This window comes from Rutilus rutilus (genome assembly GCF_951802725.1).
Source record: "Rutilus rutilus genome assembly, chromosome: 8".
NCBI lineage: Eukaryota > Metazoa > Chordata > Actinopteri > Cypriniformes > Leuciscidae > Rutilus > Rutilus rutilus.
The window spans coordinates 20,694,492-20,721,329 of record NC_140222.1 but is presented as its reverse complement, the minus strand read 5'-3'; the positions used below and the strand labels follow the sequence as shown (position 1 = coordinate 20,721,329).

Genomic DNA, 26,838 nt, shown 5'->3' with positions numbered 1-26,838 from the left:
AACACCCAAAAAAGTTTGCTTAATAGCAGAAAAGGTTGTTTAGTGACATTCCTTCATCTACTGTACAATGAAATGAAGGCTATGAGAGAGAGGGACAAAGGAATATTTCTTGATCAAAAATGTAGGGGTGTGGTTAAAATCAGTCTCAGCCAATGGACAAAACACTGTTTCGGTAGTTACATGAAAATGCGGGACACATTTTTTTTTACATAATGTTTCATGATTTAAAAAAAATATATTTTTTACTTCACTTTTTAAAAGAAATCCAAAAGATTTTGTTGTATTTAAAAAAAAGAAAAAAAAAGAAAGAAAAGGGGGTTAGGGATTTAGGGGTTAGGGGTTAGGGACAGCCACTTCCCAATTGAAAGTACCCAATAAATGATGATTTTATATATAATTAAACTTGATTTTTATTAAGATTTTAAATATTATTGTGGGATTCAATTGATGATGGAAGGATCTTTGTAAACATCTAACATTTGAATACTTAAATGCTTTTTAAATGTGTTTTTTGGTTGTGCAGTTTGCACCAGTTCTGTAGAATGACCCATATACAGAAATGGACCGTCTAACTTTCAAAATAAGTCCAGTACAAACGTTACTATCGCTCGTCAACTGCAGCTGTCACAGATGCTAGGCGAGAAGAACAGTCCTTCGTAGGCTAGAGTAAACCATTCTCGGTCCGACCTTAGCAGACTTCAAAGGATGCAGCCCCTCCCACAAGACATAGGAATGCTTACTGGAAACTAAACTGTTCGCTTCTTCAACATGATGAGGTTAAATCAGAAATAAAAAATCTAATATTGAAATTTTGGAATAAAGCAAAGTCAGAGGATGCTTTTGGTAGCAATTGGGAACTTCTGAAATCTAAAACTGGCCAATAGGCTACTTGAGGAATCCAAAAATCATAAATTGGAGGAAGAAAAAGTGATCTCTAAAATAATTTCCTTGTACCAGAAGGTCCCTGCAGATATATCAGAAGAGGAACGACTAACTTTAATTTCGGAACAACTTAAACTAAATGAGATTTACTCCAACAAAGCAAAAGGTGCCTTTTATAAGGTCAAGAAAAAGGTGGATTGAAGAAGGGGAGCAGAACTCTGCCTATTTTTTTCGGCTTAGAAAGATATCATGGGAAATTTAATTGAATCCAGCAACTTATTATTAACAATACTGTAACTGATGATTGGCTCAATTATTGCAAAACGATTAAAAAATGTTTTAGACCCTATTATAGATGTCCAATCAGGATTCATGAGAAAAAGACACATCTCAAACAATATTTGGCTTGTCTTAGATTTAATTGATTATTCGTTTTTGTGTCCTGATGATAGTTTTATCTTTTTCTTGGACTTCTATAAAGCCTTTGACACAGTAGAGCATAATTTTATATTTCAAACTATAATTTGTTTTTTTTTTTGTAAAGCTGTTACCCAGTTAACACAGAACGTTCCCCTAATGTTATTTTTTTGGTTATTTTTTTGGGAACCAAATACTTACGTTAGGGGAACGTTCTTTTTTGGTTTTATTTTTATGTAACAATAAAATAACGTTCCCAGAACGTTGCTGGGTGGTTACCATAAAAAATAACGTTCTGGGAACCATAAACTAACATTCTGAGAATGTTCTGGGTACCAAAAACTAACGTTATGGGAACCAAAAATTGTTAGCTGGGTAGAACAATGTACTGCAAAGGCAATAGCTCTATTAGATTAAAAAATGGGACATCCCCAAGATTTGAGCTGCAAAGAGGCATCCGACGGGGCTCCCCCTACCTATTCATTTTATGTACTCAACTTCTGTCCACCCATATTAAAAATAGTGCTTTAAAAGGAATTTCAATTGCAGAAAGAGATGTTCTACCAGAAAGACTCGGGAGATAAAGTGATGCAACAAAGCATATATTTATTGACAGCCCGGCAAGCATTGTAAAGTTCTTTGGCGTCCATGGCTCGTAATCCGAGGGTAGCGGATCTGCATCTCCTGCCTGAAGACGAAGGCAGGGGCGCAGCCGACCCCCTTAGAAGGTGTGGACAGGACCATCCTGGTGGTGGTGGGGAGGGTGGAGGTTGTTGTCGCGTCGGCATCTGCGAACTCAAACATGTGTAAGTACCTATCTTTATACAGAAAGTATAAAGCCATGATTGGATAGAGATGAAGGTAATAAGTGACGTAGTGATTGAGTGTTCCTGGCAGAACTTAGCTAAAGCTTCCATTTATCCTCACTCAACTAGCAGATGATACTACATTATTTTTAAAAAATGTCAGCCAAGTGCCAATCGCTATCAAAACAATAGAATTATTTTCCGCAGCTTCTGGACTCTGCTTAAATCTGAAGAAGTGTGAACTTTTTTCCCTTAAAGAAAGCGACACCTCCCAGATCTGTAGCATACCAATCAAAGATAAGGTCACTTATCTAGGGATTACTATAATGAAAAATGAGGAGGAGAGATGCTCTGTAAACTTTAAACTGATTAGTGATAAGACTAAGAAAAAGCTAAATCAAGGGCTGCAGAGGGATTTATCCTTGAAAGGACGACAATTGTTGACAAAGGCAGAAGGTTTATCCCGTCTTTCATATGCAGCTATCCCCTTGTTTGTCAACAAAAAGCTCTGTAATTCCATTGATAAGTCACTTTTCAATTTTATTTGGAAAAACAAGACGCATTATGTGAAAAAATCTGTTATTATGAACACTGCTGAATGTGGTGGACTAAACTTTCTTGATTTTACAACCCTTAATTATACTTTTAAAATAAATTGGATAAAGCATTTTCTAAAAAATCCCACATCTACATGGAATTGTATACCTAATTATATTTTTTTCTAAGGTTGGTGGTCTAGAATTATAAAATAGAAAAAATCCCCTTAATTTTAGCATGGTCAGTAATTTACAAACATAATTTCTCCCCACATAGGTGCTTCATTTGGAATAATCGATTTATTAAATTCAAGAATAAATCCTTATTTTATAAAACTTGGTTCAATAATAATATAATTCTAGTATCCCAACTATTAAATGATAATGGATCATTGCTGAATTATTCTGTACTGTTTGGGTTCCATGATAATAAAAGTAAAAAACAGAAAGAAATATACCTAATTAATCTATTGATCATTTTAGGGAAATATCATATTCACAAAGCCAAATTTAGTAATTCTAAACCGTCTTTTATTGCTTTTATTAAGGAGACGGAACAGTACATCAAATCCATCCATGATTCAAAAAATAAGAAGGCTGCTAAAACCATTCAATTATGCTCTATCTTAAATGTATTTATTTGAAACTCCCCCTAGCTCTGTTCTTGTCTATATTTTTTTCTTTCTTTCTGTATTAATGACTCTATTTGTGTGGTCTTACTGCTTGTATTGTAAAGATTTAATAAAGATTTAATAAAAAAAAAAAAATAAAAATAAAAAAAAGGATGCAGCCTTGGAAATTGGGACACAGCCTTGTTTTTTTTTTTTTTACAGCCTTGGTTTTTGAGAAACATACGTTGTCGCCTCGCACAAGTGCGAAGCGGCTTTGTTTGAGAGCAAATACACACTGAAAAAAATGATTCATTGAATTTACTAAATGTTTTTATGGTAAGTGGTTCCACACAATTGATTTTAGCTACATTCAAACAAATGCATTAAGTTGAACTTAGTTTTTTCTACATTTTTGATAGTGTAACGGCAGCATAATTTCACCATTTTGTGCATTGCCCTTTCTCCCAATAATATTAGTGCACCATCTTAGTATAGGCTTATACAATCTTTTGCTGGATCCCAATTTGTGTACGTGTGCACTATTCTATTGCATTTTGTAGTACAAACAGTACAAATAGTGTTCAAACTGAAAATTCCAAAAAAAGAAAATGTGCCTTTTAAATACCCGGATGATGCAGTCCAAAAAAAATAAAATAAATTATTAAATAAAGTGTCTAAAGTCCCTGAACTTTAGACACTTTAGACACTTTATACACTCACATGGAGGAGGAGAGGCCATCAGACTCTGACACTGGATGTCCAAATAACAAAACATATAAAATCATACACTAGACAGCTGGATATTACAAGTATATAGTGTATACACATATACCATTTTGTTTTCTTATTTTCTGCAACACAAAAGCCTGTATTTATAATAGTTGTGAATATTAAAATAGTCAAATCATGAAAAATCTATTTTCCCCTTGAAATACAGCACACTGTATATCACTCAAAAGTTTCTCCTAAGCCTAAAAGTCAATTTATTGAATATAACATGGAAAAAATGGCTCAATTTGCAATTTGTGAAACCTGAATACATTAATACATGAAATGAACATTTGTCATCAACTATTTTTTACAGTAACGCACATTCATTTGAGTCTAAATGTGATTGTTGTAGATTTTTATAATTTATTCTAAAACAAATGTGTAGAAAAGTTAGATGTTATGGGAAGAAGGAGGCGAGAACCGTCATTCAAAGACTTTAATAACAAAATAAAACAAATACAAAACGAAAGTAAAGTAAAGACAGCAGCCCCTCACAGACGACTGCTGTCACATATAACAAAACAAAACATCAAATAAAGTAGTCCAGGCCTGGTCCTCTCTCGTCCTTCACAATCGTCGCTCCTCCTCTTATGCTTCCGCTCCTCCGTGAGAGATACGAGATGGGTGTGTCGCGCAGTTGTCGCTCATTATCAATCACGCCACCGGCCTCGCACCCTTCTCCCACGGTCCTCGGCCTCGTCCTGCTCGCCACAAAACGAAATAATCATTATTTTGGGGTGTGTTGGTTGCTTCTGTGACTCACTGATGCTCTTTATCTAAACTATGCTTTAATGATGTTACTGATTTATACTGGTGAGCACATGAAGCACTTTATTGCTTCCTGTAAATAAACATTTAAAAAGCTTTTTACATTGATGTTTTTATCTTGAGAGTGAGTCTGGAATGAGTGAGTCTGGAAAAAAACTCTTGATTTCTGTGTTTTATATTGGTAGATCTGACTTGTAACCAGTGTTGGGGGTGACTCATTACAAGTAACTTGAGTTACGTAATCAGATTACTTTTTCAAGTAACTAAAGTAACAGAATTTTTTTCAATTTACAACAAAATATCTAAGTTACTTTTTCAAATAAGTAACGCTAGTTACTTTTTTACATTTATTGACTGACAGCTCTCCTATCCCTATGTTGAGAGAAATAAAGGAGGTGTTGTGTGTGAGCACTGTGTAAACATGATGGTTATTGTAGTTCTAGACTAAATGTGAACATGCATTTACTCATCTCATTTGCACGAAAACATTCAGTATTCCTCAAAATGAATAAAAACAGTAAAATGCAATCTCTGAATTTTACGCAAAACTTTAACTATATTAAATTACACAAATATACTTTATGTATTTAATCTCACTTATTAAGGACCTTAACATTTGCCTAAAAAATAACTTTTTTTGTTGTTATTAAAAAACAAGCAAACCCAACCCAGGTGAGAAAAACCTTTTTCTTTTCTTTTTTCAGAACAAATGTCAGCTCGTCAACCTTCAGGCAGCCGAGCGGAAACTGAGCTCGGATGTTTTGTTCAGCGTTGAATAATAGTTGCTGCAAAATTGTTGACATTTTAGTATGGTGTTTCGACATTTGCATGAACGAAGAACTGCTAACAAAACCACTCGTCATTAGGCTCAAGGATATTTTGTTTAATAGAAACAGTTCTCAGTTACAGCCAATTCAACAGTGTTTTAGTTATAGATCAGATTACTTATTAATTTGTGAAATTAATGTTTCTCTCCATCTCTAGAAACCATTGCTGGATGTGGGCACAAAGACAGCTGTGAACTATCAACACATGGTGAAACTCAAAAAGCAGATCCAGAGTTCTCGTAGGAGTCACTGAATTATATTGTCTTTTGTATTATAGATTTGATCATATATTTAATATTGACAATTTTTGTTTTAAATGACTATTTAATATTTTTTATCAGTTACCTGGAACGATTTGCACCAATCTCCTGTTTTCTTTATTTTGACATCTAATAAAACACATTTAATTCCCTTTGTTTACAATCTCGGTGTTTGAAATTCTCAGCCAGCATTTTTGTAATACATTTATTTTAAATAAAACAAACATCACCAGAGGTTACAGACAGATTTAAAACCAATTATTTCCATAATGAGCCTCTGCAAATTTCTGCAATGATCAAAGATATTCATTAGTGCAAATTTACGTAGAAAATTAAAAACCCACATAAGGACACAAGTTCTGTGTAAACGCCCCTAATGGTCCTTTGAGTGTTAAAGGTGGTATCAGTGATTTCAGGCCCCAAAATATTTTTATCACATTCATCTAATCTTTCCTAACGATCCGCTAGCTGCCCGCCCCATAAGCATGCCGTCAAAAAAACGCATCTCTGTAGGCAGCCTGGGCTCTGAGATCTGCACACAATAACAATTGGTTTCACCAACCACTCAAAACCAAAACAAATAGTGTTCCAACCAATCACCGACAGGGGGAGGGTGTTGTGAGACACGTTTTTTTGACGGCATTTTCAGCCACTTATGGGGTGGGCAGCTAGTGGATCGTTAGGAAAGATTAGATGAATGTGATTTTTTTGGGGGGGGCCTGAAATCACTGATACCACCTTTAACACCTGCCTTCACAAAAAAAGTTATGTTGTTCTTGGTGTAGGACTGCACGCAACTTTACAGTTCCCACTGGATTTCATCCTCTGAATTTAAGCTTAATAAAGCCTGAACCTCGTCGTCGGTCCATCTGTCGTATTTTTTAAACTCCATTGTTGATTCGAATAGCAGATGACTGTTACTTCACGCTCTGCATCAGATGGTGGTTGAATAAAATTCTGCGTGGAGTCAACCAATCAAAATGCGGCATGAACTCAACCAATCAGCATGTTCCGTGACCAAGTCCCACCCCTGAAAGTTCCTGAAATTTGAAAAAGTACTACCTCGCGAACAGGGACTTTTGGAGGGGGAAATATTTACCCAAAGTCACAAGTCTTCCCCCAAAGAGTTTGGAAACATTTAAAAGCATATGAATGTTGTTCCTGCGGGGAAAAACAAATGTTAGTTGATTAATTAAAGTTGATTAATTAAAAAATCCATCACATGCTTTAGGTTTCACTTTATATAGTGCAGATGTTTTGTGTAATCGTAGGTGAATAACACTCTCCACATCACACCATCTCTTTGTGAGGCCCTATGAAGACAATCTAGCACAGATGTCACCAGTGACCCACTGCACCAGTAAAACCGAGATTTTAAACAAAGGGAATTAAATGTGTTTTATTAGATGTCAAAATAAAGAAAACAGGAGATTGGTGCAAATCGTTCCAGGTAACTGATAAAAAATATTAAATAGTCATTTAAAACAAAAATTGTCAATATTAAATATATAATCAAATCTATAATACAAAAGACAATATAATTCAGTGACTCCTACGAGAACTCTGGATCTGCTTTTTGAGTTTCACCATGTGTTGATAGTTCACAGCTGTCTTTGTGCCCACATCCAGCAATGGTTTCTAGAGATGGAGAGAAACATTAATTTCACAAATTAATAAGTAATCTGATCTATAACTAAAACACTGTTGAATTGGCTGTAACTGAGAACTGTTTCTATTAAACAAAATATCCTTGAGCCTAATGACGAGTGGTTTTATTAGCAGTTCTTCGTTCATGCAAATGTCGAAACACCATACTAAAATGTCAACAATTTTGCAGCAACTATTATTCAACGGTGCACCATTCCTGAATCTAAAGAGGGAACAGTGTAGTCCCACTCCCAAGCGAATGATTCTTATGAGCCGGTTCTTTTCGGTGAATCAGGGCAACCATCTGATTACCTAACGAATGACTCGTATGAGACCGTTCTTCTCAGTGGACCAAAATCATCAAGCATGACCTCTAATGTTCTCTAATGTTTTTTTTTTTTTTATGTTGCTTAATGGTTAAGAAGACCAATTATTCAATATGTTTTGCTTTTCCAAAATTGAAACATTTAAATGTCTGTGTAAACACTCCTTTTGTAATAGACTGAGATTAAGACAAACAACAAAACTATTTTTTTTCTCGCCCTCTATTCATATAAGATAACTGGGTTTGGAAGTATAACAGGTCTTCTATTCAGCATCAATGTGAGATTAATGTCTGTCACATTTACAATGATTTCTTTACTGACCTGTGGCAGATCTCCCATCTGAAGACAGTAGATGATCTGTGTGTATTCAGACTCTGTGGTTGTCAGATCTACAAACACAAACACGTGTGGATCAGTGTGAAAGACTTTTTTGTATTTAGCATCAGTTTTATATGACCATCCTGGGGGTTATTCCAGACAGTAAGGTTAGCTTACTGTCAAATATATCCTAACTCTCGGTTGATTAACCTAAACCTTGCATACTTGAGGTATGCAGGTCCAAAACCGTGGTCTGGAGTAAGATCAGTCAACACGGAGTATGAAGCTCAAGAGTTAACGGTGACCACACAAAGACATTATCAGCCGAGTGGCAAGATCCGAATCCAGGAGTCACCATGGAAATGGATGCTAAGAAGAATAGTGCCATACTACTTACTTCTTCTTTTGTTTAATGGCAATTTACATTCTTCGTGCATATTGTCACTGGTTTTGCTATATTTTAAATCTTATCTTTTATTCTGAAAAATTAGGTTGCTTTATGTTATGTTATAATATATAACGATATCATATAGTACTGTGTGAAATCTGTGATGCTCACTGGAGCCTCATCATGTGCTGAATACCTCTGAAGTAAACTAACCCTGAAACAGAACTTGCTCTGGAGAAGGTTAAGTTCAGAGAGTAAGTTGCTACATATGGCTACTTACATACCCTGAAAGTTACCTCTGTTTTTGGAAATGAAGGTTGAGGTTATCCGGTTACTCTGAATCAACTTAGCCAGCAGGTATGTTGCATAACCTGCTTTCTGGAATAGAGCGCCTGTGATAAAAGCTGAGGTTTCTGCACACAATCATACAGTGTCTTACCGTACTGTGAACACAGTGTGCACGAAATGTTGTTTCGGCATAAAGTGAGGAATTTTCCTCACAAGACTGGACTGTTTTAATGATAATAGGCTAATCACATTTTCAAAATACAAAATAAGTCTGAAATGTTGTTTTAAATACGGACATTAGGAGCACTTAATTTCACATAATTTGAACCCAGAATGTTCATTTAATTTGTTGAGTAGTACTTGAAGTAGTAGTAGAAGAATTACTTGCCCTCTTGTGTTGCTTGTTTACTCTTCCTTCTGAGAAAGATTATTGCCGCCACAACTAATACAGCCAGTATCACAAAACTAATCGATATTCCCACCCAATGTGACGGCTGCATGAGTTCTGTAATGAACAAACAGAAAAGAGTAATAATTATGAATGAGTCCTGCAATGTTTGCATCTCACTTAATAAGTCTCAATTGAAAATCTGTTTTAAACAAAATCTAAAATCATTAATTAAATCATCAATAATATCAGCACTGAAGTACCTTCACATGTGTGACAGAGTTGAGTGATGTTGTTCAGATGTTTGGTCTGGTTGCTGATGGGATTGTTGATCACACATCTGTAAGTGTTTTTATCCTGATATTCCACCTCCAGAGGTAGAGAGAGACTGATGCTGAGATCAGACACACTGATGCTGGACAATACACTGATTCCTTTGTACCAGGAGAGAGTCACATCACTCACATTCAACACTGAACACACCAGTGAACATCTGGACTCTGATGAACGTTCAGATGATGAACAGTTTGAAGAGTTACTGGTGATGACAGGAGTCTGTAGAGGAGCTGGAAAACATGGAAATATTTCAGGTCAGGAGCAGCATGTTCATTTAATAATCATCCCAGCAATCACAAAACATAAACATCTGTATATCTCCAACCCTCAATCACCCTACACCCGCCCACTATCTTGATTTCTTGATCAACACTTAATTTTACTCACCATAGACAGTAACACTGAAACTTTTGTGTGTGATACTTTTGCTGAAAATGCTCAGTTTATAAAGTCCAGAGTCTGTGGTTCTGATGTTTCTGATGGTCAGAGATCCAGTTTGACTGTCCATCTGGAGTCTGTCTCCAAATGTCACATTACTGTCATACATATCAATGATCTGCTTATGGATTTCAGCTATACGTATCTCTGAACTGTCATGTCTATAAGCCCACAGTATCTGATATCTCTGTACTTTAACATCAGTGTTTAGAGTGACAGAATCTCCCTCCATCACTGATACTGACTTCACTTCATCTGTACCAGCACCAAACACACCTGAAACACAAAGAAACACTTTTTTGATTTTTAATAACACTTTATTTTTGCACATTTAGAGAAAATTACATGGCAAAAGCCTACAGTTTCCACAGTTCACTAACTCAAACACAGGCCCAAAATAATATACCATTATAAAAAACATGTTTGTAAAAAAAAAAAAAAAAAAAAACACCATTTCTTCTGGAACTGGATGTTTTCCAGATGTTGTTGAGTTCAATGGATGAACATATTCAAACATGTCTTCTTCTTTTAGTTTTATGGTGGATTGCATCCACGACTTATCAGGTGCATACTGCCACCTACTGTACCGCAGTATGCAATATGGGTAATGATTCAATGATCTACTTTACTTTAAAAAAAAACTATATAACTTGTTTAATATTACATATGTATATCTCTATTCTTATAACATACCCCTATACTCTTTATTCCACAATATTCATTCTGTGTATCCTCTACCCCTCCTGTTGTTCCCAATACACCCTTCCATTTTCTTCCTGCCTGACTTATCTTTTTTTTTTTTTTTTATCATCTCTTCTCTATATTTCTTACAATGTAACAATATATGCTCTGCATTTTCTGTAATTTTGCACTCCAAAAATTAATCTAATTGACTTTTACCTAACATAGCCAATGTTTTATTTAACCCTGTGTGGTCAAACCTCAGTCTGGTTAAAACTATCTGCTCCCTTTTCCTTCTGATCACACCCTGTGTATTGAGAGATTTCTGTATACCAAAATATTTTCCTTCCACTATTGTCCATGTCCCACCTATCCTGCCAGCTTTCGCAATCTAAGTAAACTTTTGATGAATTTCTAACATTAAATCTTCTCTGTTAGATTTCATATTTTGAACACTGTATAGGGCTGCTATAGAGTCAACACAACAAACCACTCTGTCTGGTTTTACTTCCGCCACCTGCTGCAACCCTACAATAATCGCCATCATCTCTGCCATGTAAACTGACAACTGTTTGGACAATCTTTTCCCAATACTTACATTTAGTGTTGGTATGCCTATGCCTACCCTATCTTCTTCGTCTTTGGATCGATATGTACTGTATAAATATCTAAATAATTAAAATATTCACTTCTTATGTACTGACTTGCCATATGTCCTTTCTCTCACTCTTCCCATTCTTTCTTTAATTTCACTATGTTTAAACCTACCTCAGTTTTTGGAAACATCCATATAGGGATACTACTAATAGGGGTAGGGGAGTTAAAACGGAAATTCTCTAATCTTAATTCCTCTGCTTTAGCCTTTACAAATCCTTTTAAAACATTACCCATCCAAATCCATTACCTTGAAAATAATTATATTCCCAACATTCTTTAATGACACTATTTGTAGAATTTTCATTACCACATCCACGTAGATGACACGTAAGCATAAGTTTATCTTTTCTCAGGTCTGAGGGCATTTCTCTTAACTCTACCTGGATCTATCTGTCGACACGAACATGCCTTTTTTTCCCCTTAAGTCTTTTTGTTGGTTGGATTTTCAGTTTACCACATATTTCGCAATTCCTCCTCCACCCTTACTAATATTGAAAATGGCAAAATACAATGCATTCACTGTGTGAAAAGGTATAAAATAGCAAGTTTTGGGGGTGAACCACATTTAATAAAAATGAAAACACTTACCACGTGAGAACCAAATCCACAGACAGAAGAAAAATGCTTTATGAATCATATTCACAATTCCATATATCCGAGCCACCCAAAAAGCGTAGAAAAAAATGTAACCAAAAATTTATAACGAGTTTGTTTGATTGATGAAATCCAACAATGCGTTAAGACCATTTCTATCCGCTTTTCTCAAATCTATACCTAGCCTAAGTAGCCTAATCCTATGTCTAAGATGATGTCAGCGACGCAAACAGGACGAAGACTGTGAGTTGGGACTGTTATAGTGCAGATTTTTTGCATGATATTTGTTCACTTTGCTCTACTTGTGGTTTGTTGCTCTTCTAGTAGGCTATAAGCTCTTCAACTCCTTCCTGTCATTTTCCTTTCAGAAAAAAAATGATCCTTTCAGAGTACAGCTCTATAACTAACAGCTGAATGTAAACATTTTCCTGCCCACATCACCAGTCTCTAATATACCAAATACAACAGTTTTTATTGTTTGCATATCAAACAAATCGCAAAGCTGCTGCTTAGGCATTTTGACAAAAAAAAAAAAAAGGCGTTTACAGCTTATATCACATCCTGCAGCCCAAAAGGCCATTAAAATAAAATATATGAGATGTCAAATCAGTGTACAAAAGTTACATAAGCTTACAGTACCAGTCAAAAGTTTGGAAACATTACTATTTTTAATGTTTTTGAAAGAAGTCTCTTATGCTCATCAAGCCTGCAGTTAAAAAAAACAAACAGTAATATTATGAAATATTATTACAATTTAAAATAACGGTTCTCTTTTTTAATATACTTTAAAATGTCATTTATTTTTGTGATGCAAAGCTGAATTTTCATCAGCAAGTACTCCAGTCTTTGGTGTCTTATGATCCTTCAGAAATCATTCTAATATGCTGATTTATGATCAATGTTGGAAACAGTTGTGCTGCTTAATATTTTTTTATAACCTGAGATACTTTTTTCAGGATTATTTGATGAATAAAAAGTTAAAAAGAACTGTATTTATTTAGAATATAAATCTTTTGTAATAATATACACTACCGTTCAAAAGTTTGGGAACAATAACTTTTTTTTTTTAAAGAAATTAGTACTTTAATTCAACAAGGATGCGCTAAATTGATAAAAGGTGATGGTAACGATTTATATTGTTAGAAATGTTTTTATTTTGAATAAATGCTGTTTTTATGAATAAATGCTGTTAACGTTTTACTCATCAATGAATCCTGAAAAAAGTATTCCAAAAAAATATATTAAACAGCACAACTGTTTCCATCATTGATAATAACTGAGTATCAAATCATCATATTAGAATGATTTCTGAAGGATCATAAGACACCAAAGACTGGAGTACTTGCTGATGAAAATTCAGTCACAAAAATAAATTACATTTTTAAATATATTAAAAAAGAGAACCATTATTTTATTTTGTAATAATATTTCATAATATTACTGTTTTTTTAACTGCAGGCTTATTTCAAAAACATTAAAAATAGTAATGTTTCCAAACTTTTGACTGGTACTGTATGTATTGAATAGTTGATGTCATTTCACTTCTATAGCCACTAGTTCACATTTTCTGACACTTTGGGTTTTGGTTGGCCACTACTTCCTGTACAGAAATCTAGTTAGCAGCTGCAGACTTTTGACTGGGTCTAAAAAGAGGTTTCAAGATCCTTATGTTCGTATATAAGGCGTTGTCTGGCCGTGCACCAAGGTACATTAGTGATCTTATTGTGCCATACTGTCCTGCTAGGGCACTTAGATCTTCCAATCACTTCCTCTTAAATGTGTCTCAGTGTCGCTACAAATCAAAGGGTGATCGGGCCTTTTCTGTGGCTGGGCCCATGCTTAGTTTGGAATGGTCTCCCTTATCATGTGAGGTCTGCTCCTTCATTGGACATTTTTAAATCCTCTATTAAAACACATTTTTATTCTTTAGCTTTTGGAAACCTGTAATTGTTGTTGTTGTTTTTTTATTGTTTTTTTTATATTTATAGTGTAGACCTGCTTTGTACCATGTACAGCACTTTGGATCAGTCTATATTGTGTTTAAATGTACTTTATAAATAAATGTTGTTGTTGTTGTTGACTCATTGTTCTCACTGAGTGTAACAAGGTCAGCCATCATCCTCAATGCAGCCTTTCATGACTTTCATGTTTATGTAAGAGTTTCCTCCAGTTATATTTTCTCTCTTCTAGCTTCTTCTGCTTATTTGTTCTCTTTTAATGTATAGGCCTACATATGATGAGTTATGTTGTCTTGAAGTAATGCAACACATTTATTTCTTTAAGTTGCAGGGCGTGAGTTTGTCTGCAGCCCATCACCCACATGCAGTGTTTCCGGCACCTTCTGCTCATATCTCCGATAATAGACACCCGTACCACATCTGACCAAACGCAACAGCACGCCTCATTCTGAGTGGAGCAGGTAATGTGTCACTGTGCATGAAGCTTCTCGCATTCGATCTGTGCGTTAAAAAAATGCTTGTGCAAGACTGCAAAATAGAAATAAGTACCAAAATAATAAACATTTTGTTTTAATATTTCACTATAAAAGACTAACACTGAGAACATGCAACCATTCAACCCTCTAGATGTTTAAAAGAATAGTTTTCTTTTATATTTATTGATTTATACCTTTTTGTTTGCTTATTTTCTGCACACTGTATTTCAGCAGCTGCAGTTTTACTGGTGCAATGTGTCACCGATGACATCTGTGCTAGATTGTCTTCATAGGGCCGCACAAAGAGATGGTGTGATGTGGAGAGTTGAAAAGTTGACTTTAGTTTTGAGGCTCATGTGGATGCTGTGTGTAAGAAAGCCCACCATTCCATAGAGATTCAAGTCATCCCTTGCAGAATGTTTTTAAGTGGCTTCCTTCTACTCATAGATATTATGTGCTATTTTGTCGGACTAATAGATAAAACAATTATTTTGAACCAGCTGCCGTGGTTTATTAAATTATTGTTGCTTGTTTTGTTGATTGAATGGTTTACTGCTGGCTGTGAAACATATTGGGGATAATAAAGTAAACCTTACCTTACCTATGTGGGTTTTTAAATATTTTCTAAATAAATATGCACTAGATGTGTGTCTTTGATCATTGCAAAAAAAAAAAAAATTCGCAGAGGCCCATTATAGAAATAATTGGTGTATTGTTTTAAATCTGTCTGTAGCCTCTGGTGGTGTTTGTTTAATACAAACATAATTTATTACAAAGATGCTGGCTGAGAATTTCAAACACAGAAAAAAATGTTTTACACATAAAAAAAAAACCAAGACATTGATTCAAATTGGTAATATTAAATATAATATCAAATCAACAATACAAAGACAATATACTTAAGTGACTTCTACTCTGAATAAGTGATATTCTCTTGACATCTGTTTCACGGTATGTGTTGATAGTTCACAGCTGTCTTTGTTCTTCTGGCCACATCCAGCAATGGTTTCTGTCAGACAAAGAGAAAAAAATAATTTGACAAATTCCATTTTATGCCTCAACAAACAAAGTACATTAACAAAGACAAAGTAATTAAAATGTCAGTGTAATCACTCCTCTTGTAATATATTTAGATTAAGACAAATGACAAAACTCGTTCCCTCTCGCCCTCTATTCATATAAGATAACTGAGTTTGGAAGTATGACAGGTCCTCTATTCAGCATCAATGTGAGATTAATGTCTGTCACATTTACAATGATTTCTTTACTGACCTGTGGCAGATCTTCCATCTGAAGACAGTAGATGATCTGTGTGTATTCAGACTCTGTGGTTGTCAGATCTACAAACACAAACACGTCTGGATCAGTGTGAGGAGAGTTTGTGTATTTAACATCAGTATCACACACTCATCCTGCTCTGATTAACAGTTATGGAGTCAATAAAGATATATTTCCTTTGAATGGGTTGTACTGCCATCTAGTGGAACATGTTTCCAGTTTGAAGTTTAAATTACTTGAAGAAAGTGAACCATCTGTTTTCATATGTAGTTTTAACATATATTGCAGCACGTCTTTTGAACACTTGACCCAGAAAGTCTCATTTTATTTAATGAATAAGGTAATACTTGCCCTCTTGTGTTGCTTGTTTGCAGTTTCTACAGTGCAAGTATTTCACCAACACAACTACAGCTATGACCAGTATCAGTAAACCAGCTGATATCAGCGGAATAAGATGTGATGGCTGAATGACATCTGTAATGATGAGAAAACAGTCATTTATATTAATGTTATAGTCTTTCAATGACTCAATCAATACATTATATAACACTGCAGAACTCAATATAAACCATTATCATGAATCCCACTTTTAAACAAAATCTTTAAAGCTCATTAAGACAAAAAAGCACAACAGTTGTGTTTCTCTGCAGTATTTACAATCATTAACATCCAGCAAAATCTATGAACTACCCTGACGTACCTGGACATGTGTGACAGAGATCAGTGTTGTTGAGGTGTGTAGTTCGGTTGGTGAATGAATAAGACACGACACAGCTGTATGAATCATCCAGACACTGAATCTCCAGAGGTACTGTAGAGAGAGACTGATGCTGAGATCAGACACACTGATGCTGGACAATACACTGATTCCTTTGTACCAGGAGAGAGTCACATCACTCACATTCAACACTGAACACACCAGTGAACATCTGGACTCTGATGAGGATGATGATGATGATGATGATGATGAAGGATTTTGAACTGATGAAAAGTTTCTGATGATGTCAGGAGTGGGCAGACGAGCTGGAAAAATATAAAGTTAAAACTAAAATGTTTTTTAAGGAACAATCAATGATATCTTAAAACATTGTAAGTAAGATTTTCAAACAGGTCAATAAATGAGTCAGCATAGTGTTCGCAAGGAATTTCTTCATAACTTTATGCAATTACTTCATCATGGCAGTTTATTCATCTAAACATTATTTTAATATTAATCTCTATTTTCTCTAAATGTGGGTTTGCAGCTTTACTAACATTGTTCCTAAAACTTTAACACTATTGTTTTGATTCTTTGTATAAGCACTGGTATTTTCTTGAGGAAAGTACAACAATGTATGTATAAACCAAGTGTAGATAATGGGTTTTGGCAACACTTTTGTCAGTTATATACTTATGAACATCCAGATTAATCAGGAGAAGTTTTATTTTTGAGTGTCATCACAGTCTGAATCATCATGAGAATCATTTACTCACCAACAGTAACATTGAATCTCTTGTATGAAGTTCCTCTGCTTCTGATGATAGATAGTTTATAAAGTCCAGTGTGTTCAGATCTGATGTTTCTGATGGTCAGAGATCCAGTTTGATTGTCCATCTGGAGATTGTCTCTGAATCTTCCATCATTACTGACAAATACAAAGTTTATTTGGTCCTTTTTAATGATTTCTGCTATTTTAGTGTCTTGAGGTCCAAACGTCCACAGTATCTGATCATCTCTCTGTACTTGAACATCAGAGTTTAGAGTGACAGAATCTCCCTCAGTCACTGACACTGACTTCACTTCATCTGAATCACCAAACACACCTGAAACAGAAAAAAAAAAAAAAACCTGATCAAGATCAAATATAATTTTTATGAGGAAGATCAACTTGGACAAAAAGATTGCACTAAATATTTAACACCATGAAAAAAAGGACTTTAAATAATTTCCTGCTGTTAGGGATTGTCCCTTAACAAATAAACAAATAAGAAACATGGCAGTGATTTTTAATCTTATTTCAAAGGATATTTATAACGTACCATTCGATAGATGCGCTGTGAATCATTTCTCTGAACTTCTCAATAAACACTCGACGACACACAGGCAAACATGATGCGGAGAACTGAGTGTGAGAAAAAAATTATAATTGAAAGATCTGGAGCTCCACTCAGAAAAAACATTTCCATTCTCAGGTGACACATTTTCAGTAACAAAAAAAAAATATATATCAATAGTAAGAACTTAAAACATTTAAAAGCAAGAAATAATCAGCTGATACAGTTCCAGGCTAGAAGTACGTTAAGAAACAGGATCTAGGAGTTTACGCCACACTTACATGCACACACCATCTCTCTCTCTCTCTCTCTCTCTCTCTCTCTCTAGCTTATATATCGGATATATAGGCTATGCATTTCTCTACTAAAAAAAGCGCTTCAGGAACAGGAAGGTTGTAGAAAAGTGCTGGTGAACTTTATTATCGTAATAAAAGCGTAATACATTTTTATATTTATATATGATTTGGTAAAATAATTTTACATTAAATCAACATGATTTTTTTTTTTCATAATATCTGTCAAATAAAAATGCAGATCAGTCTGACTGATCCAGTCTGGTTATTTAATTGTATCCATTATTCTGATCATCTGTTTATTTTGCATCTTAAACTATCCTATTGCTGAGTTGAATCATTTATAAAGTGTTTTAAACACATTTGAAGCATGCACACATAAAAGTTGCCTAATATTATATTGGATTATTTGTTGTGTAATCAATACTCTATTGTTAAAGAACCTTTATGATATGCAAACAGGGATGAGGGTGAGGGACATACACTGCTGAACGACACTTGATCAAACGTGCTCTTTCGCCAACAAAGTGTGAGTGACCACTGCATGAATAGAGTAGAATGGTAGCATGCTATTCAAAACAGTGCAATGTACGACCCGCCTTGTTCTTATCAGTTTACATCTAGAGGGTTTCCAGTGAAGCGCTGAGGCCTGGTAAGGGAGTTTCACAAGAGCATCTCTTCACCCACTCATACACCTTATACACACTAACACTCAAGTGCACTCTTGTTTGCCCAATAATAGGTTCACCAAAAAACCACCTGCTGCATTCAACCAACAACAACAAGAAAACATTTGATGCCTTACACTGACCTAAATAGATCTGACTTCTGACCACAGGTATCATTCTGACTCCGAGCTGCTAGTAAAGACTCTGACACTGGATGTCCAAATAACAAAACATTCATACACTAGACTAGACAATATATACTAGACGTATGTATAAATTCATACACTAGACAGCTGGATATTACAAGTACATGTGTGTTAATTGGGATTCAACTTTTCTTCATACTTGGGACACAGAGTTGCTGTTGTCAGCTCTGCTCTGGCTCCCTCTAGTGTCACTGGTAGAGTTTACACACACTTTTGAGTTATGCATTAATCAAATAATTAATGAATATTAGTCCATGATCACATCTTCATGTAGAATAGATTAAGAACATGACAAACTTTACCTCTCTGGGCGGCAATCAGTAAAAAGTAAAAGATTCTTTATAAATACTTTTCTTATGATTCTTATAAAAAGTTTTATTGGTGAAAAACAGATTAAAAAACAGTACAGTGCAGTTTCAGATAACACTACATTATAAAAAAATGTTTTGTTAAGGGTGCCCTGTTACTGCTGTACCTGTGACTTAAATTAAAATAATATTAGTATGCCAATGTCAGTAAGAAACACTTGGATTAAGGACACTTTTTCTTGTTGAGGTTTTACATTTTTTTAAAAAGCACTGCAGTATACAACTGGTTTTTCTGCTGAGCTCAAAGCATCTTAAATAAGGATGTAAAGACTCCTGCATTGAGCTCAGCTTACACAAACATGTCTGGCAAGCTGAACAACTAAAAATAACCGTAGAGAAATAACAGAAGATTTCCATAGAATGAACAAAAGGCACAAGCTATCCGTTAGCATTATCATTCATATCAATGGCAGTTTCTCAGCTGGAACAGGATTCAGAAGAGCAGAAACCGGATGCTGACTTGGCAGTGGTGACAGACTAAAACATCCTGGACAGGATGTGTAGATACATTCAAACTGTTCACACAAATCTTAAAAAAATTCAGCTTGTGCTTAGAAATGCTGGTCTTATTAAAGGCACTTGTTAAGGCATAATATATGTCACATTTGGTTAAAAAAATAGAACAATAAAATATACAAACGTATATATAAAAATGTACACAAAATTATGTTTCAAAAATATAAACCTAATGATAGGCCTGAATATAATCAATATAAAAACTCTACACACATGCAGAGTTTAGGCCATTTTTAAAAGAGCTGAAAGGTTTTTGTTAAGGTTGATACTGTATTCCAAGTACAAGTATTCCAGAGAAACATGTATTAATGAATAAAGAATATATTAAAGGTATAGTGGAGGATTTTCTTTTTCCGGATGGATCATCAAGACTATTGGTCCTCCTAATTGTCAATCATTCTGGTGATATGTTTACGTAAGGCCGTTGTACGTGCTTGCAAGTAAGCATGTATGAGCGATACCGACAGCAAATTGTAAACAGAGCATGCACGAGGAGAACTGGGCTTATGCATGCTCTCTCGCACACGTTTAATAGGCATTCCCTCTCGAGAGCAGGTAGAGTGTTGCGCATGTGCAAGTGGAGAGGGCGGTTCTTTTCTAAAATTCGGAAAAATCCTCCACTATACCTTTAATACATTCACTGAAATTCTATAACATGGAATGTTAGTGCAAGCTAGAGAAAATCCTGATACTGGAAAACTGATAAAATACTGATGACACTGAAGCTCAGGATTTTATATAAGAAATCTGAACAACTGTTCATAACTCTCTGCAAATCTATCCTTATGGTCTCTCAAGATGCACTTGAGCCCACAGCGACTTTCTCTAAAATTAATTACTTGAAAATGACATGGCAGTGTTGTATTAGTCACAGAAAATACTAAGAAAAATCTAAGTATTTTTATACAGTATTTTTAACATGGACATGCACTGAATATGTCATGTTACATTAACACTCGAGTATATGATGTGGTCTTCTCCATTAGCTTTCTGAAAGAAAACAAAATATAGAAATTAAAATGTGTAAAACAAAAAACTGTGTTTGTGTGTGTATATACTGTATATCACACACACACTTTTTATAATTTATTAAAGGGATGGTTCAGAGTAAAATGCTACTGCTAACCCGGACACGACGTCACTTCACTGAGTTGAGAAAAGCACGTAAAAGTCCTGACAGAAAGCGTTTCATAAGGATGTAGTGAAACGACATATTTTTTCCGAAGTGTTAACAGCTTAGTGTTAACTAATAATTGTTGCAAACTGGTACTACCAACAAAATATTAGTGCATTCCTGGAACTGGGCGTCGTTACATTACATCCTTATGCATCGCTTTCTGCCAGGACTTTTACGTGCTTTTCCCAAATCACGGAAGTGACTTCGACGTCCGGGTTAGCGGTAGCAGGCAAGTGTTATTTAAATAAACTCCTGATGTACTTACAAACTTTCCAATGCCTCGTTTTATGAGTACAGAACCTATTTGTACTACTGTAGAAGTTTGGTACCATTCTGGGCATTATTAGTGGGGGAATTTACGAGATACATCCTTGGATCCATTAGCGCCTGCACTAAGCTATCCGGCTGATATCTTGAAATAAGCTCTAACTTTAATAATGTTCGACCAAGGGAAAAAAGCTTCTGAACCATCCCTTTAAGCTTTTAATTATAAGTTTATAGTTATCATTAACAGACTGTTGGTGTGTGTCTGATATAGCTTTGCATCACAGAAATAAATGATAATTTAAAGTATAATAAATTGAAAACAAATTATTTTAAATTGTAATAATATATCACAATATTACATTTTGTCTCTGTATTTTTTTAAAAATCAAATAAATGCAGGCTTGATGAGCAGAATAAACTTCTTTCAAAAACATTAAAAATAGTAATGTTTCCAAACCTTTGGCCTGTACTATATATATACACAATACATAATACAGTATATTCACAATATTTACACACCAGCAGACTGTTAATGTTCTTGTAATCCTTGTAAAGCTCAACATGCTGCAACTGAAAAACTTGTCATCAGATTCAGACAACACATTTGCTATAAATGCTCATGACGCAACCAAATACAGAAACACGTTGAAAATGCGTTTTTGTATTCGGTTGCATTGTGATTATTTGCAGCGTGTTTCTGTACTTGGTTGCGTTGTGTGAGTATTTGCAGCACATGTGTTGCAAAAGTGATGTTGTTTTCTTAATTTGCATTTGCGTTTCTAAATTTTGTGTTTTCTTCAGTTGCAGCACATTAAGATCTCTTGGCCACAGTAATAAACAACAAACTATAAATCCAACTTCACCTCAAGGACAACAGCTGAACAAAAAAAACAATTACAAGCACAGGACATGATAGCGGCAAAACATGATATTTTACTAGATTGTCAAAAACACTTACTAGACTTACTAATATTTTCTGCCATAATGGGGTGCCTTCAGTATTGCTTTTGCTATTTAAATGACTTTTTGGGGAATTTATGGCTAATTAACATTATTATTATTTTTGTTCAATGTTAATCAATGGTGGAGCAGCAAAAATGTCAACTGGTGGTTCCTAATACTTTAAACTTGGTATACAGTCAACTGAAAACCTCCACCCTCCCTAAAGCCTTCTGGGCCTGAGAAATGAGAGCACATGTTTGTGTGTTGAATTGCAAGTTTCTAACGTTGTCTGATATGGTACTGTGCCTTGAGGACGCTACTGTGTAAATTTGAAACCTAAGCATGAAAAGTGCAAGCAAAAACAGACAATAAGCAAAATAGAGCGCTTTAAAACGCTTGAAAATAGCTTACTTGTCTTAGGCCATATTTTGCACGGATAAAGTATGAACGCTAACATCAGCACAGGATGACACAGCGACTGCTTCGACACATAAGCACAGACAGCTCTTTTCTTAGCGCCTGTGGTAAAAGCTGAGGTTTCTGCACACAATCATACGGTGTCTTACCGTACTGTGAACACAGTGTGCACGAAATGTTGTTTCGGCATAAAGTACCTCTTCCTCACAAGACTGGACTGTTTTAATGATAATAATCACATTTTCAAACTACAAAATAAGTCTGAAATAGTGTTTTAAAAACAGATATTGTGGGATCTTAATTTCATACCCTGAATGTTCACATCTTTGATGAAAAAAAGTATTACTTGCCCTCTTGTGTTGCTTGTTTACTCTTTCTTCTGAGAAAGATTATTGCCGCTAATACAGCCAGTGTCACTAAACTAACCGATTTTCCCACCCAATGTGACGGCTGCATGAGTTCTGTAATGAACAAACAGAAAATATTAATAAAAACTAGATGGTAAAGTTCATAGACAAACTTTAAGTTGGCTTGAAAAAGCCTAGCCAGAAAGTTTGAAAAAGTTTTAAACTGTTCTAGCATGGTTTAACATGATTTACCATGATTTACCATGTTTCTAGAATGGTTTATCACATTGCTAGCATGATTTACCATGTTTTAACATGACCATGGATGGTTGGATGGATAGATCAAGATTAGTTAGAAAGAAAGATTAGAGATAGAAGAAAGAAAGAAAGAAAGAAAGAAAGAAAGAAAGAAAGAAAGAAAGAAAGAAAGAAAGAAAGAAAGAAAGAAAGTGTTATGATTTCTGTCTTATGTTCCTCTTGTCTTGTGTGGACTTTTGTCATTTCCTGTCCTGTACCATGTTTTGTAATCCCGTTTTTCTTGGTTATTAGGCTCCCCAGGAGTTTCTGATTAGCCACGCCCCCTTGTTATCTTGTTTATCTTGTTAGTCTCTGTATTTAAACCCTGTGTCTTGCTAGAAAGAAAGAAAGAAAGAAAGAAAGAAAGAAAGATAGATAGATAGATAGATAGATAGATAGATAGATAGATAGATAGATAGATAGATAGATAGATAGATTAGTTAAAAAGAAGATAGATAGCTTAAAGCTTAAATGAGTATCAAGGGCTTCTAGCAGTTAAACAGAGATCAAACAGTCTTTGACATTTGGTCAATGTGAGTCTATGGGATTTTTTATGATATTTAATATTAAGTTTCAAGAAAACTGAAAGTCAAATCAGTCGGAAAAGATATAGCACATTAAGTCAGAACAGTCTGAAGGTCTGACCCGAGTTTGGTGGTCGTAGCTTTAACGGTCTAGGAGGAGATACAGTCTAAAATTTGGCTCAGAAGAAGGAAGAAGAATAATAAGTTTAAGTACAATATCAGTAAGTTGGCTTTTCCAAGCCAACTTAATGAGTCCTGCAATGTTTGCATCTCACTTAATAAGTCTCTGTTGGAAATCTGTTTTAAACATAACCTAAAATCACTAATTAAATAATCAATAATATCAGCACTGAAGTACCTGCACATGTGTGACAGAGTTGCGTGATATCCAGATGTGTGGTCTGGTTTCTGATGGGATTGTTGATCACACAGCTGTAAGTGTTGTTATCCTGATATTCCACCTCCAGAGGTAGAGAGAGACTGATGCTGAGATCAGACACACTGATGCTGGACAATACACTGATTCCTTTGTACCAGGAGAGAGTCACATCACTCACATTCAACACTGAACACACCAGTGAACATCTGGACACTGATGAACGTTCAGATGATGGACAGTTTGAAGAGTTACTGGTGATGACAGGAGTCTGTAGAGGAGCTGGAAAACATGGAAATATTTCAGGTCAGGAGCAGCATGTTCATTTAATAATCATCCCAGCAATCACAAAACATAAACATCTGTATATCTCCAACCCTCAATCACCCTACACCAGCCCACTATCTTGATTTCTTGATCAACACTTAATTTTACTCACCATAGACAGTAACACTGTAACTTTTGTGTGTGTTACTTTTGCTGAAGATGCTCAGTTTATAAAGTCCAGAGTCTGTGGTTCTGATGTTTCTGATGGTCAGAGATCCAGTTTGACTGTCCATCTGGAGTCTGTCTCCAAATGTCACATTACTGTCAAACATATCAATGATCTGCTTATGGATTTCAGCTATACGTATCTCTGAACTGTCATGTCTATAAGCCCACAGTATCTGATAATCTCTCTGTACTTTAACATCAGTGTTTAGAGTGACAGAATCTCCCTTCATCACTGACACTGACTTCACTTCATCTGTACCAGCACCAAACACACCTGAAACACAAACAGAAACATTTTTTAAACTTTAATAAAAATGTGTTTATATTTTTAGAGACAATTACATTACAAAAACCTACAGTTTCCACAGTTCACTAACTCAAACACACGCCCATTATATTATCCCATTATAAAAAAAACATGTTTGTCCATAATTTTAACACAATTTCTTCTGAAACTGAACTGCACTCAGTTGTTTTCTCTTTCACAGAGGATGTTTTCCAGATGTTGTTGAGCTCAAAGCCTGAACATATTCGAACATGTAGGTCACGAACATGCCTGAAGATTTTTTGTTGATTGGAAGCTCACAGTTTACCACTTATTTCGCAATTCCTCCTCCACCCTTACTAATATTGAAAATATGCCAAAATACAATGTATTCATTGTGTGAGAAGATATAAAATAGCTATTTTTGGGAGTGAAACCACATTTAATAAAAATGAAAAACACTTACCACGTGAGAACCAAATCCACAGACAGAAGAACAATGTATGAATCATATTCACAATTCCCTACATATCCGAGAAACCCAAAAATCTTTAGAGAGCGTTCGTTTGAGTAATGAAATCCAACAATGCGTTAACACCATTTCGATCCGATTTTCTCAAATCTATGAATATCGAAGTATAACTTCCAGTAGCCTAATCATACGTCTAAAAGATCATTTCGAAGATCATTTAGTTAATAGTGCTACTAAAATATGTGAATTCGCTTTCGCTTCTAAAGGCGGGATTAGTTACACAAAAGACCTTTACAATGAGGGTGGGCTCCGGCTGGTAATTAAAAAATATCCTAAAGGCCTATTCGTGATTCATGAACCCGTTAAAAAAAAAAAAAAAAAAAAAGGTTTGTGTGTGTGCAACAAAAACAAAACAAAAAGAGAAGAAATACAGAACCCAAAACGCTACTTCATGATTTCAGTTTCAGCCTTCCAGATTCCAGCTAGTCTATTTCTTCGTCTAAGCGCCCCGCCCCTCAGGGCCGTCCCAGTATTGCCTGAGTCTTCAGTTCTTGATGCGGTTTTACAGTAGTCTAACTATAGCATTAGAGGAAAATCAGCTCTTTCATCTACACAAACAGGATGAAGACTGTGAGTTGGGATTGTTATGAAGGTGTTATAGTGCCGATTTTCTGCATGATTATGTTCTCTTTGCTCTTCTTGTGGTTTGTTGCTTTTCTCTAAAGCTCTTCTCTCAGAAAAATAAATATCCTTTCAGAGTAGGCCCACAGCTCTATAACTAATAGCTGAATGTAAACTTTTTCCTGCCCACATCAGTCTCTAATATACCAAATACAACCGTTTTTATTATTTGCATATCAAACAAATGGCAAAGCTGCTGCTTAGCTAATAAATCACAGAGTCGGTTCGGTTGACATGCAGGTGTTTTAATCTGGACAAAGGAAATGTTGTGATTATGACAAAGAAATATAGTGTTTAACAGCTTAGCGCATCCTGCAGCACAAGAAGCCATTAAAATACAATATAGGCTATCTAAGATGTCAAATCAGTGTACAAAAGTTACATAAACATATATTGAATAGGCTACTTGATTTCATTTCACTTCTATAGCCACTAGTTCACATTATCAAGAGATTTTCTGACACTTTGGGTTTTGGTTGGCCACTACTTCCTGTACAGAAATCTAGTTAAGTTGAAAAGAAGTGTGTGTGGTGAATGTTTGTGCATGTGTGAATAATGGAGAGCACTATTCTGAAATTCAAATGGCACATTAAAAGGATGATCTTTTGAATACCATCCATAATGTCCATAGTCTGCCAATTCTTATTTACAAAAGCATCTGCACACATGCATGTTGTATTGAAGGAAATGCAATACATATTTTCAGAGTTTGTTAGTTCATTGTATTCAATCTAATCTTAGTCAACTCATTGTTCTCACTGAAGGTAACATAAGGTCAAGGTGAGCCTTCATCCTCAATGCAGCCTTTCATGACTTCATGTTTATGTAAGAGTTTCCTCCAG

General features: G+C 35.1%; 1 protein-coding gene and 2 long non-coding RNA genes across 10 annotated transcripts in view; 1 reads left to right on the top strand and 2 right to left on the bottom strand.

The window, feature by feature from the left end:
- The window catches only part of LOC311296012, a 288,024-nt gene that overhangs the window by 46,430 nt on the left and 214,756 nt on the right, over positions 1-26,838 (top strand). The gene's annotated exons all lie outside the window — the stretch shown is intronic.
- Positions 4,215-25,811, bottom strand: LOC311295993 (SLAM family member 5-like). Of its 8 annotated transcripts, none has more exons than XM_084417605.1 (7): positions 25,310-25,811; positions 24,523-24,852; positions 24,066-24,365; positions 9,234-9,350; positions 8,842-8,970; positions 8,173-8,240; positions 4,445-4,724 (listed from the first exon to the last, which is right to left on the bottom strand). In XM_084417605.1, exons 1-7 carry the CDS (start codon positions 25,353-25,355, stop codon positions 4,674-4,676), a joined length of 1,041 nt encoding a protein of 346 aa, XP_084273731.1. In that variant the 5' UTR covers positions 25,356-25,811; the 3' UTR covers positions 4,445-4,673. The 8 variants fall into 8 exon arrangements, with proteins under 8 accessions (XP_084273735.1, XP_084273734.1, XP_084273731.1 ...); XM_084417607.1 differs by having other exon boundaries at positions 4,446-4,724; positions 8,854-8,970; XM_084417609.1 differs by lacking the exons at positions 8,842-8,970; positions 24,066-24,365; positions 24,523-24,852; positions 25,310-25,811 and adding exons at positions 9,497-9,799; positions 9,957-10,283; positions 11,934-12,564 and having other exon boundaries at positions 4,215-4,724.
- LOC311296013 lies at positions 13,513-17,657 on the bottom strand. The gene is made up of 5 exons (XR_014628457.1): positions 17,125-17,657; positions 16,352-16,674; positions 16,003-16,125; positions 15,646-15,713; positions 13,513-15,382 (listed from the first exon to the last, which is right to left on the bottom strand). It is a non-coding gene; the product is annotated as an uncharacterized lncRNA (long non-coding RNA).

Coding starts and splice junctions, on each gene's coding strand:
- LOC311295993 (XM_084417604.1), bottom strand. CDS start 10,338: ATGTGCAAAAATAAAGTGTTATTAAAAATCAAAAAAGTGTTTCTTTGT. Junction 9,351..9,496: donor ACTCTGTCACACATGTGAAG/GTACTTCAGTGC, acceptor TGTTCATTACAG/AACTCATGCAGCCGTCACAT. Junction 4,725..8,172: donor AGATGGGAGATCTGCCACAG/GTCAGTAAAGAA, acceptor TGTGGCGAGCAG/GACGAGGCCGAGGACCGTGG.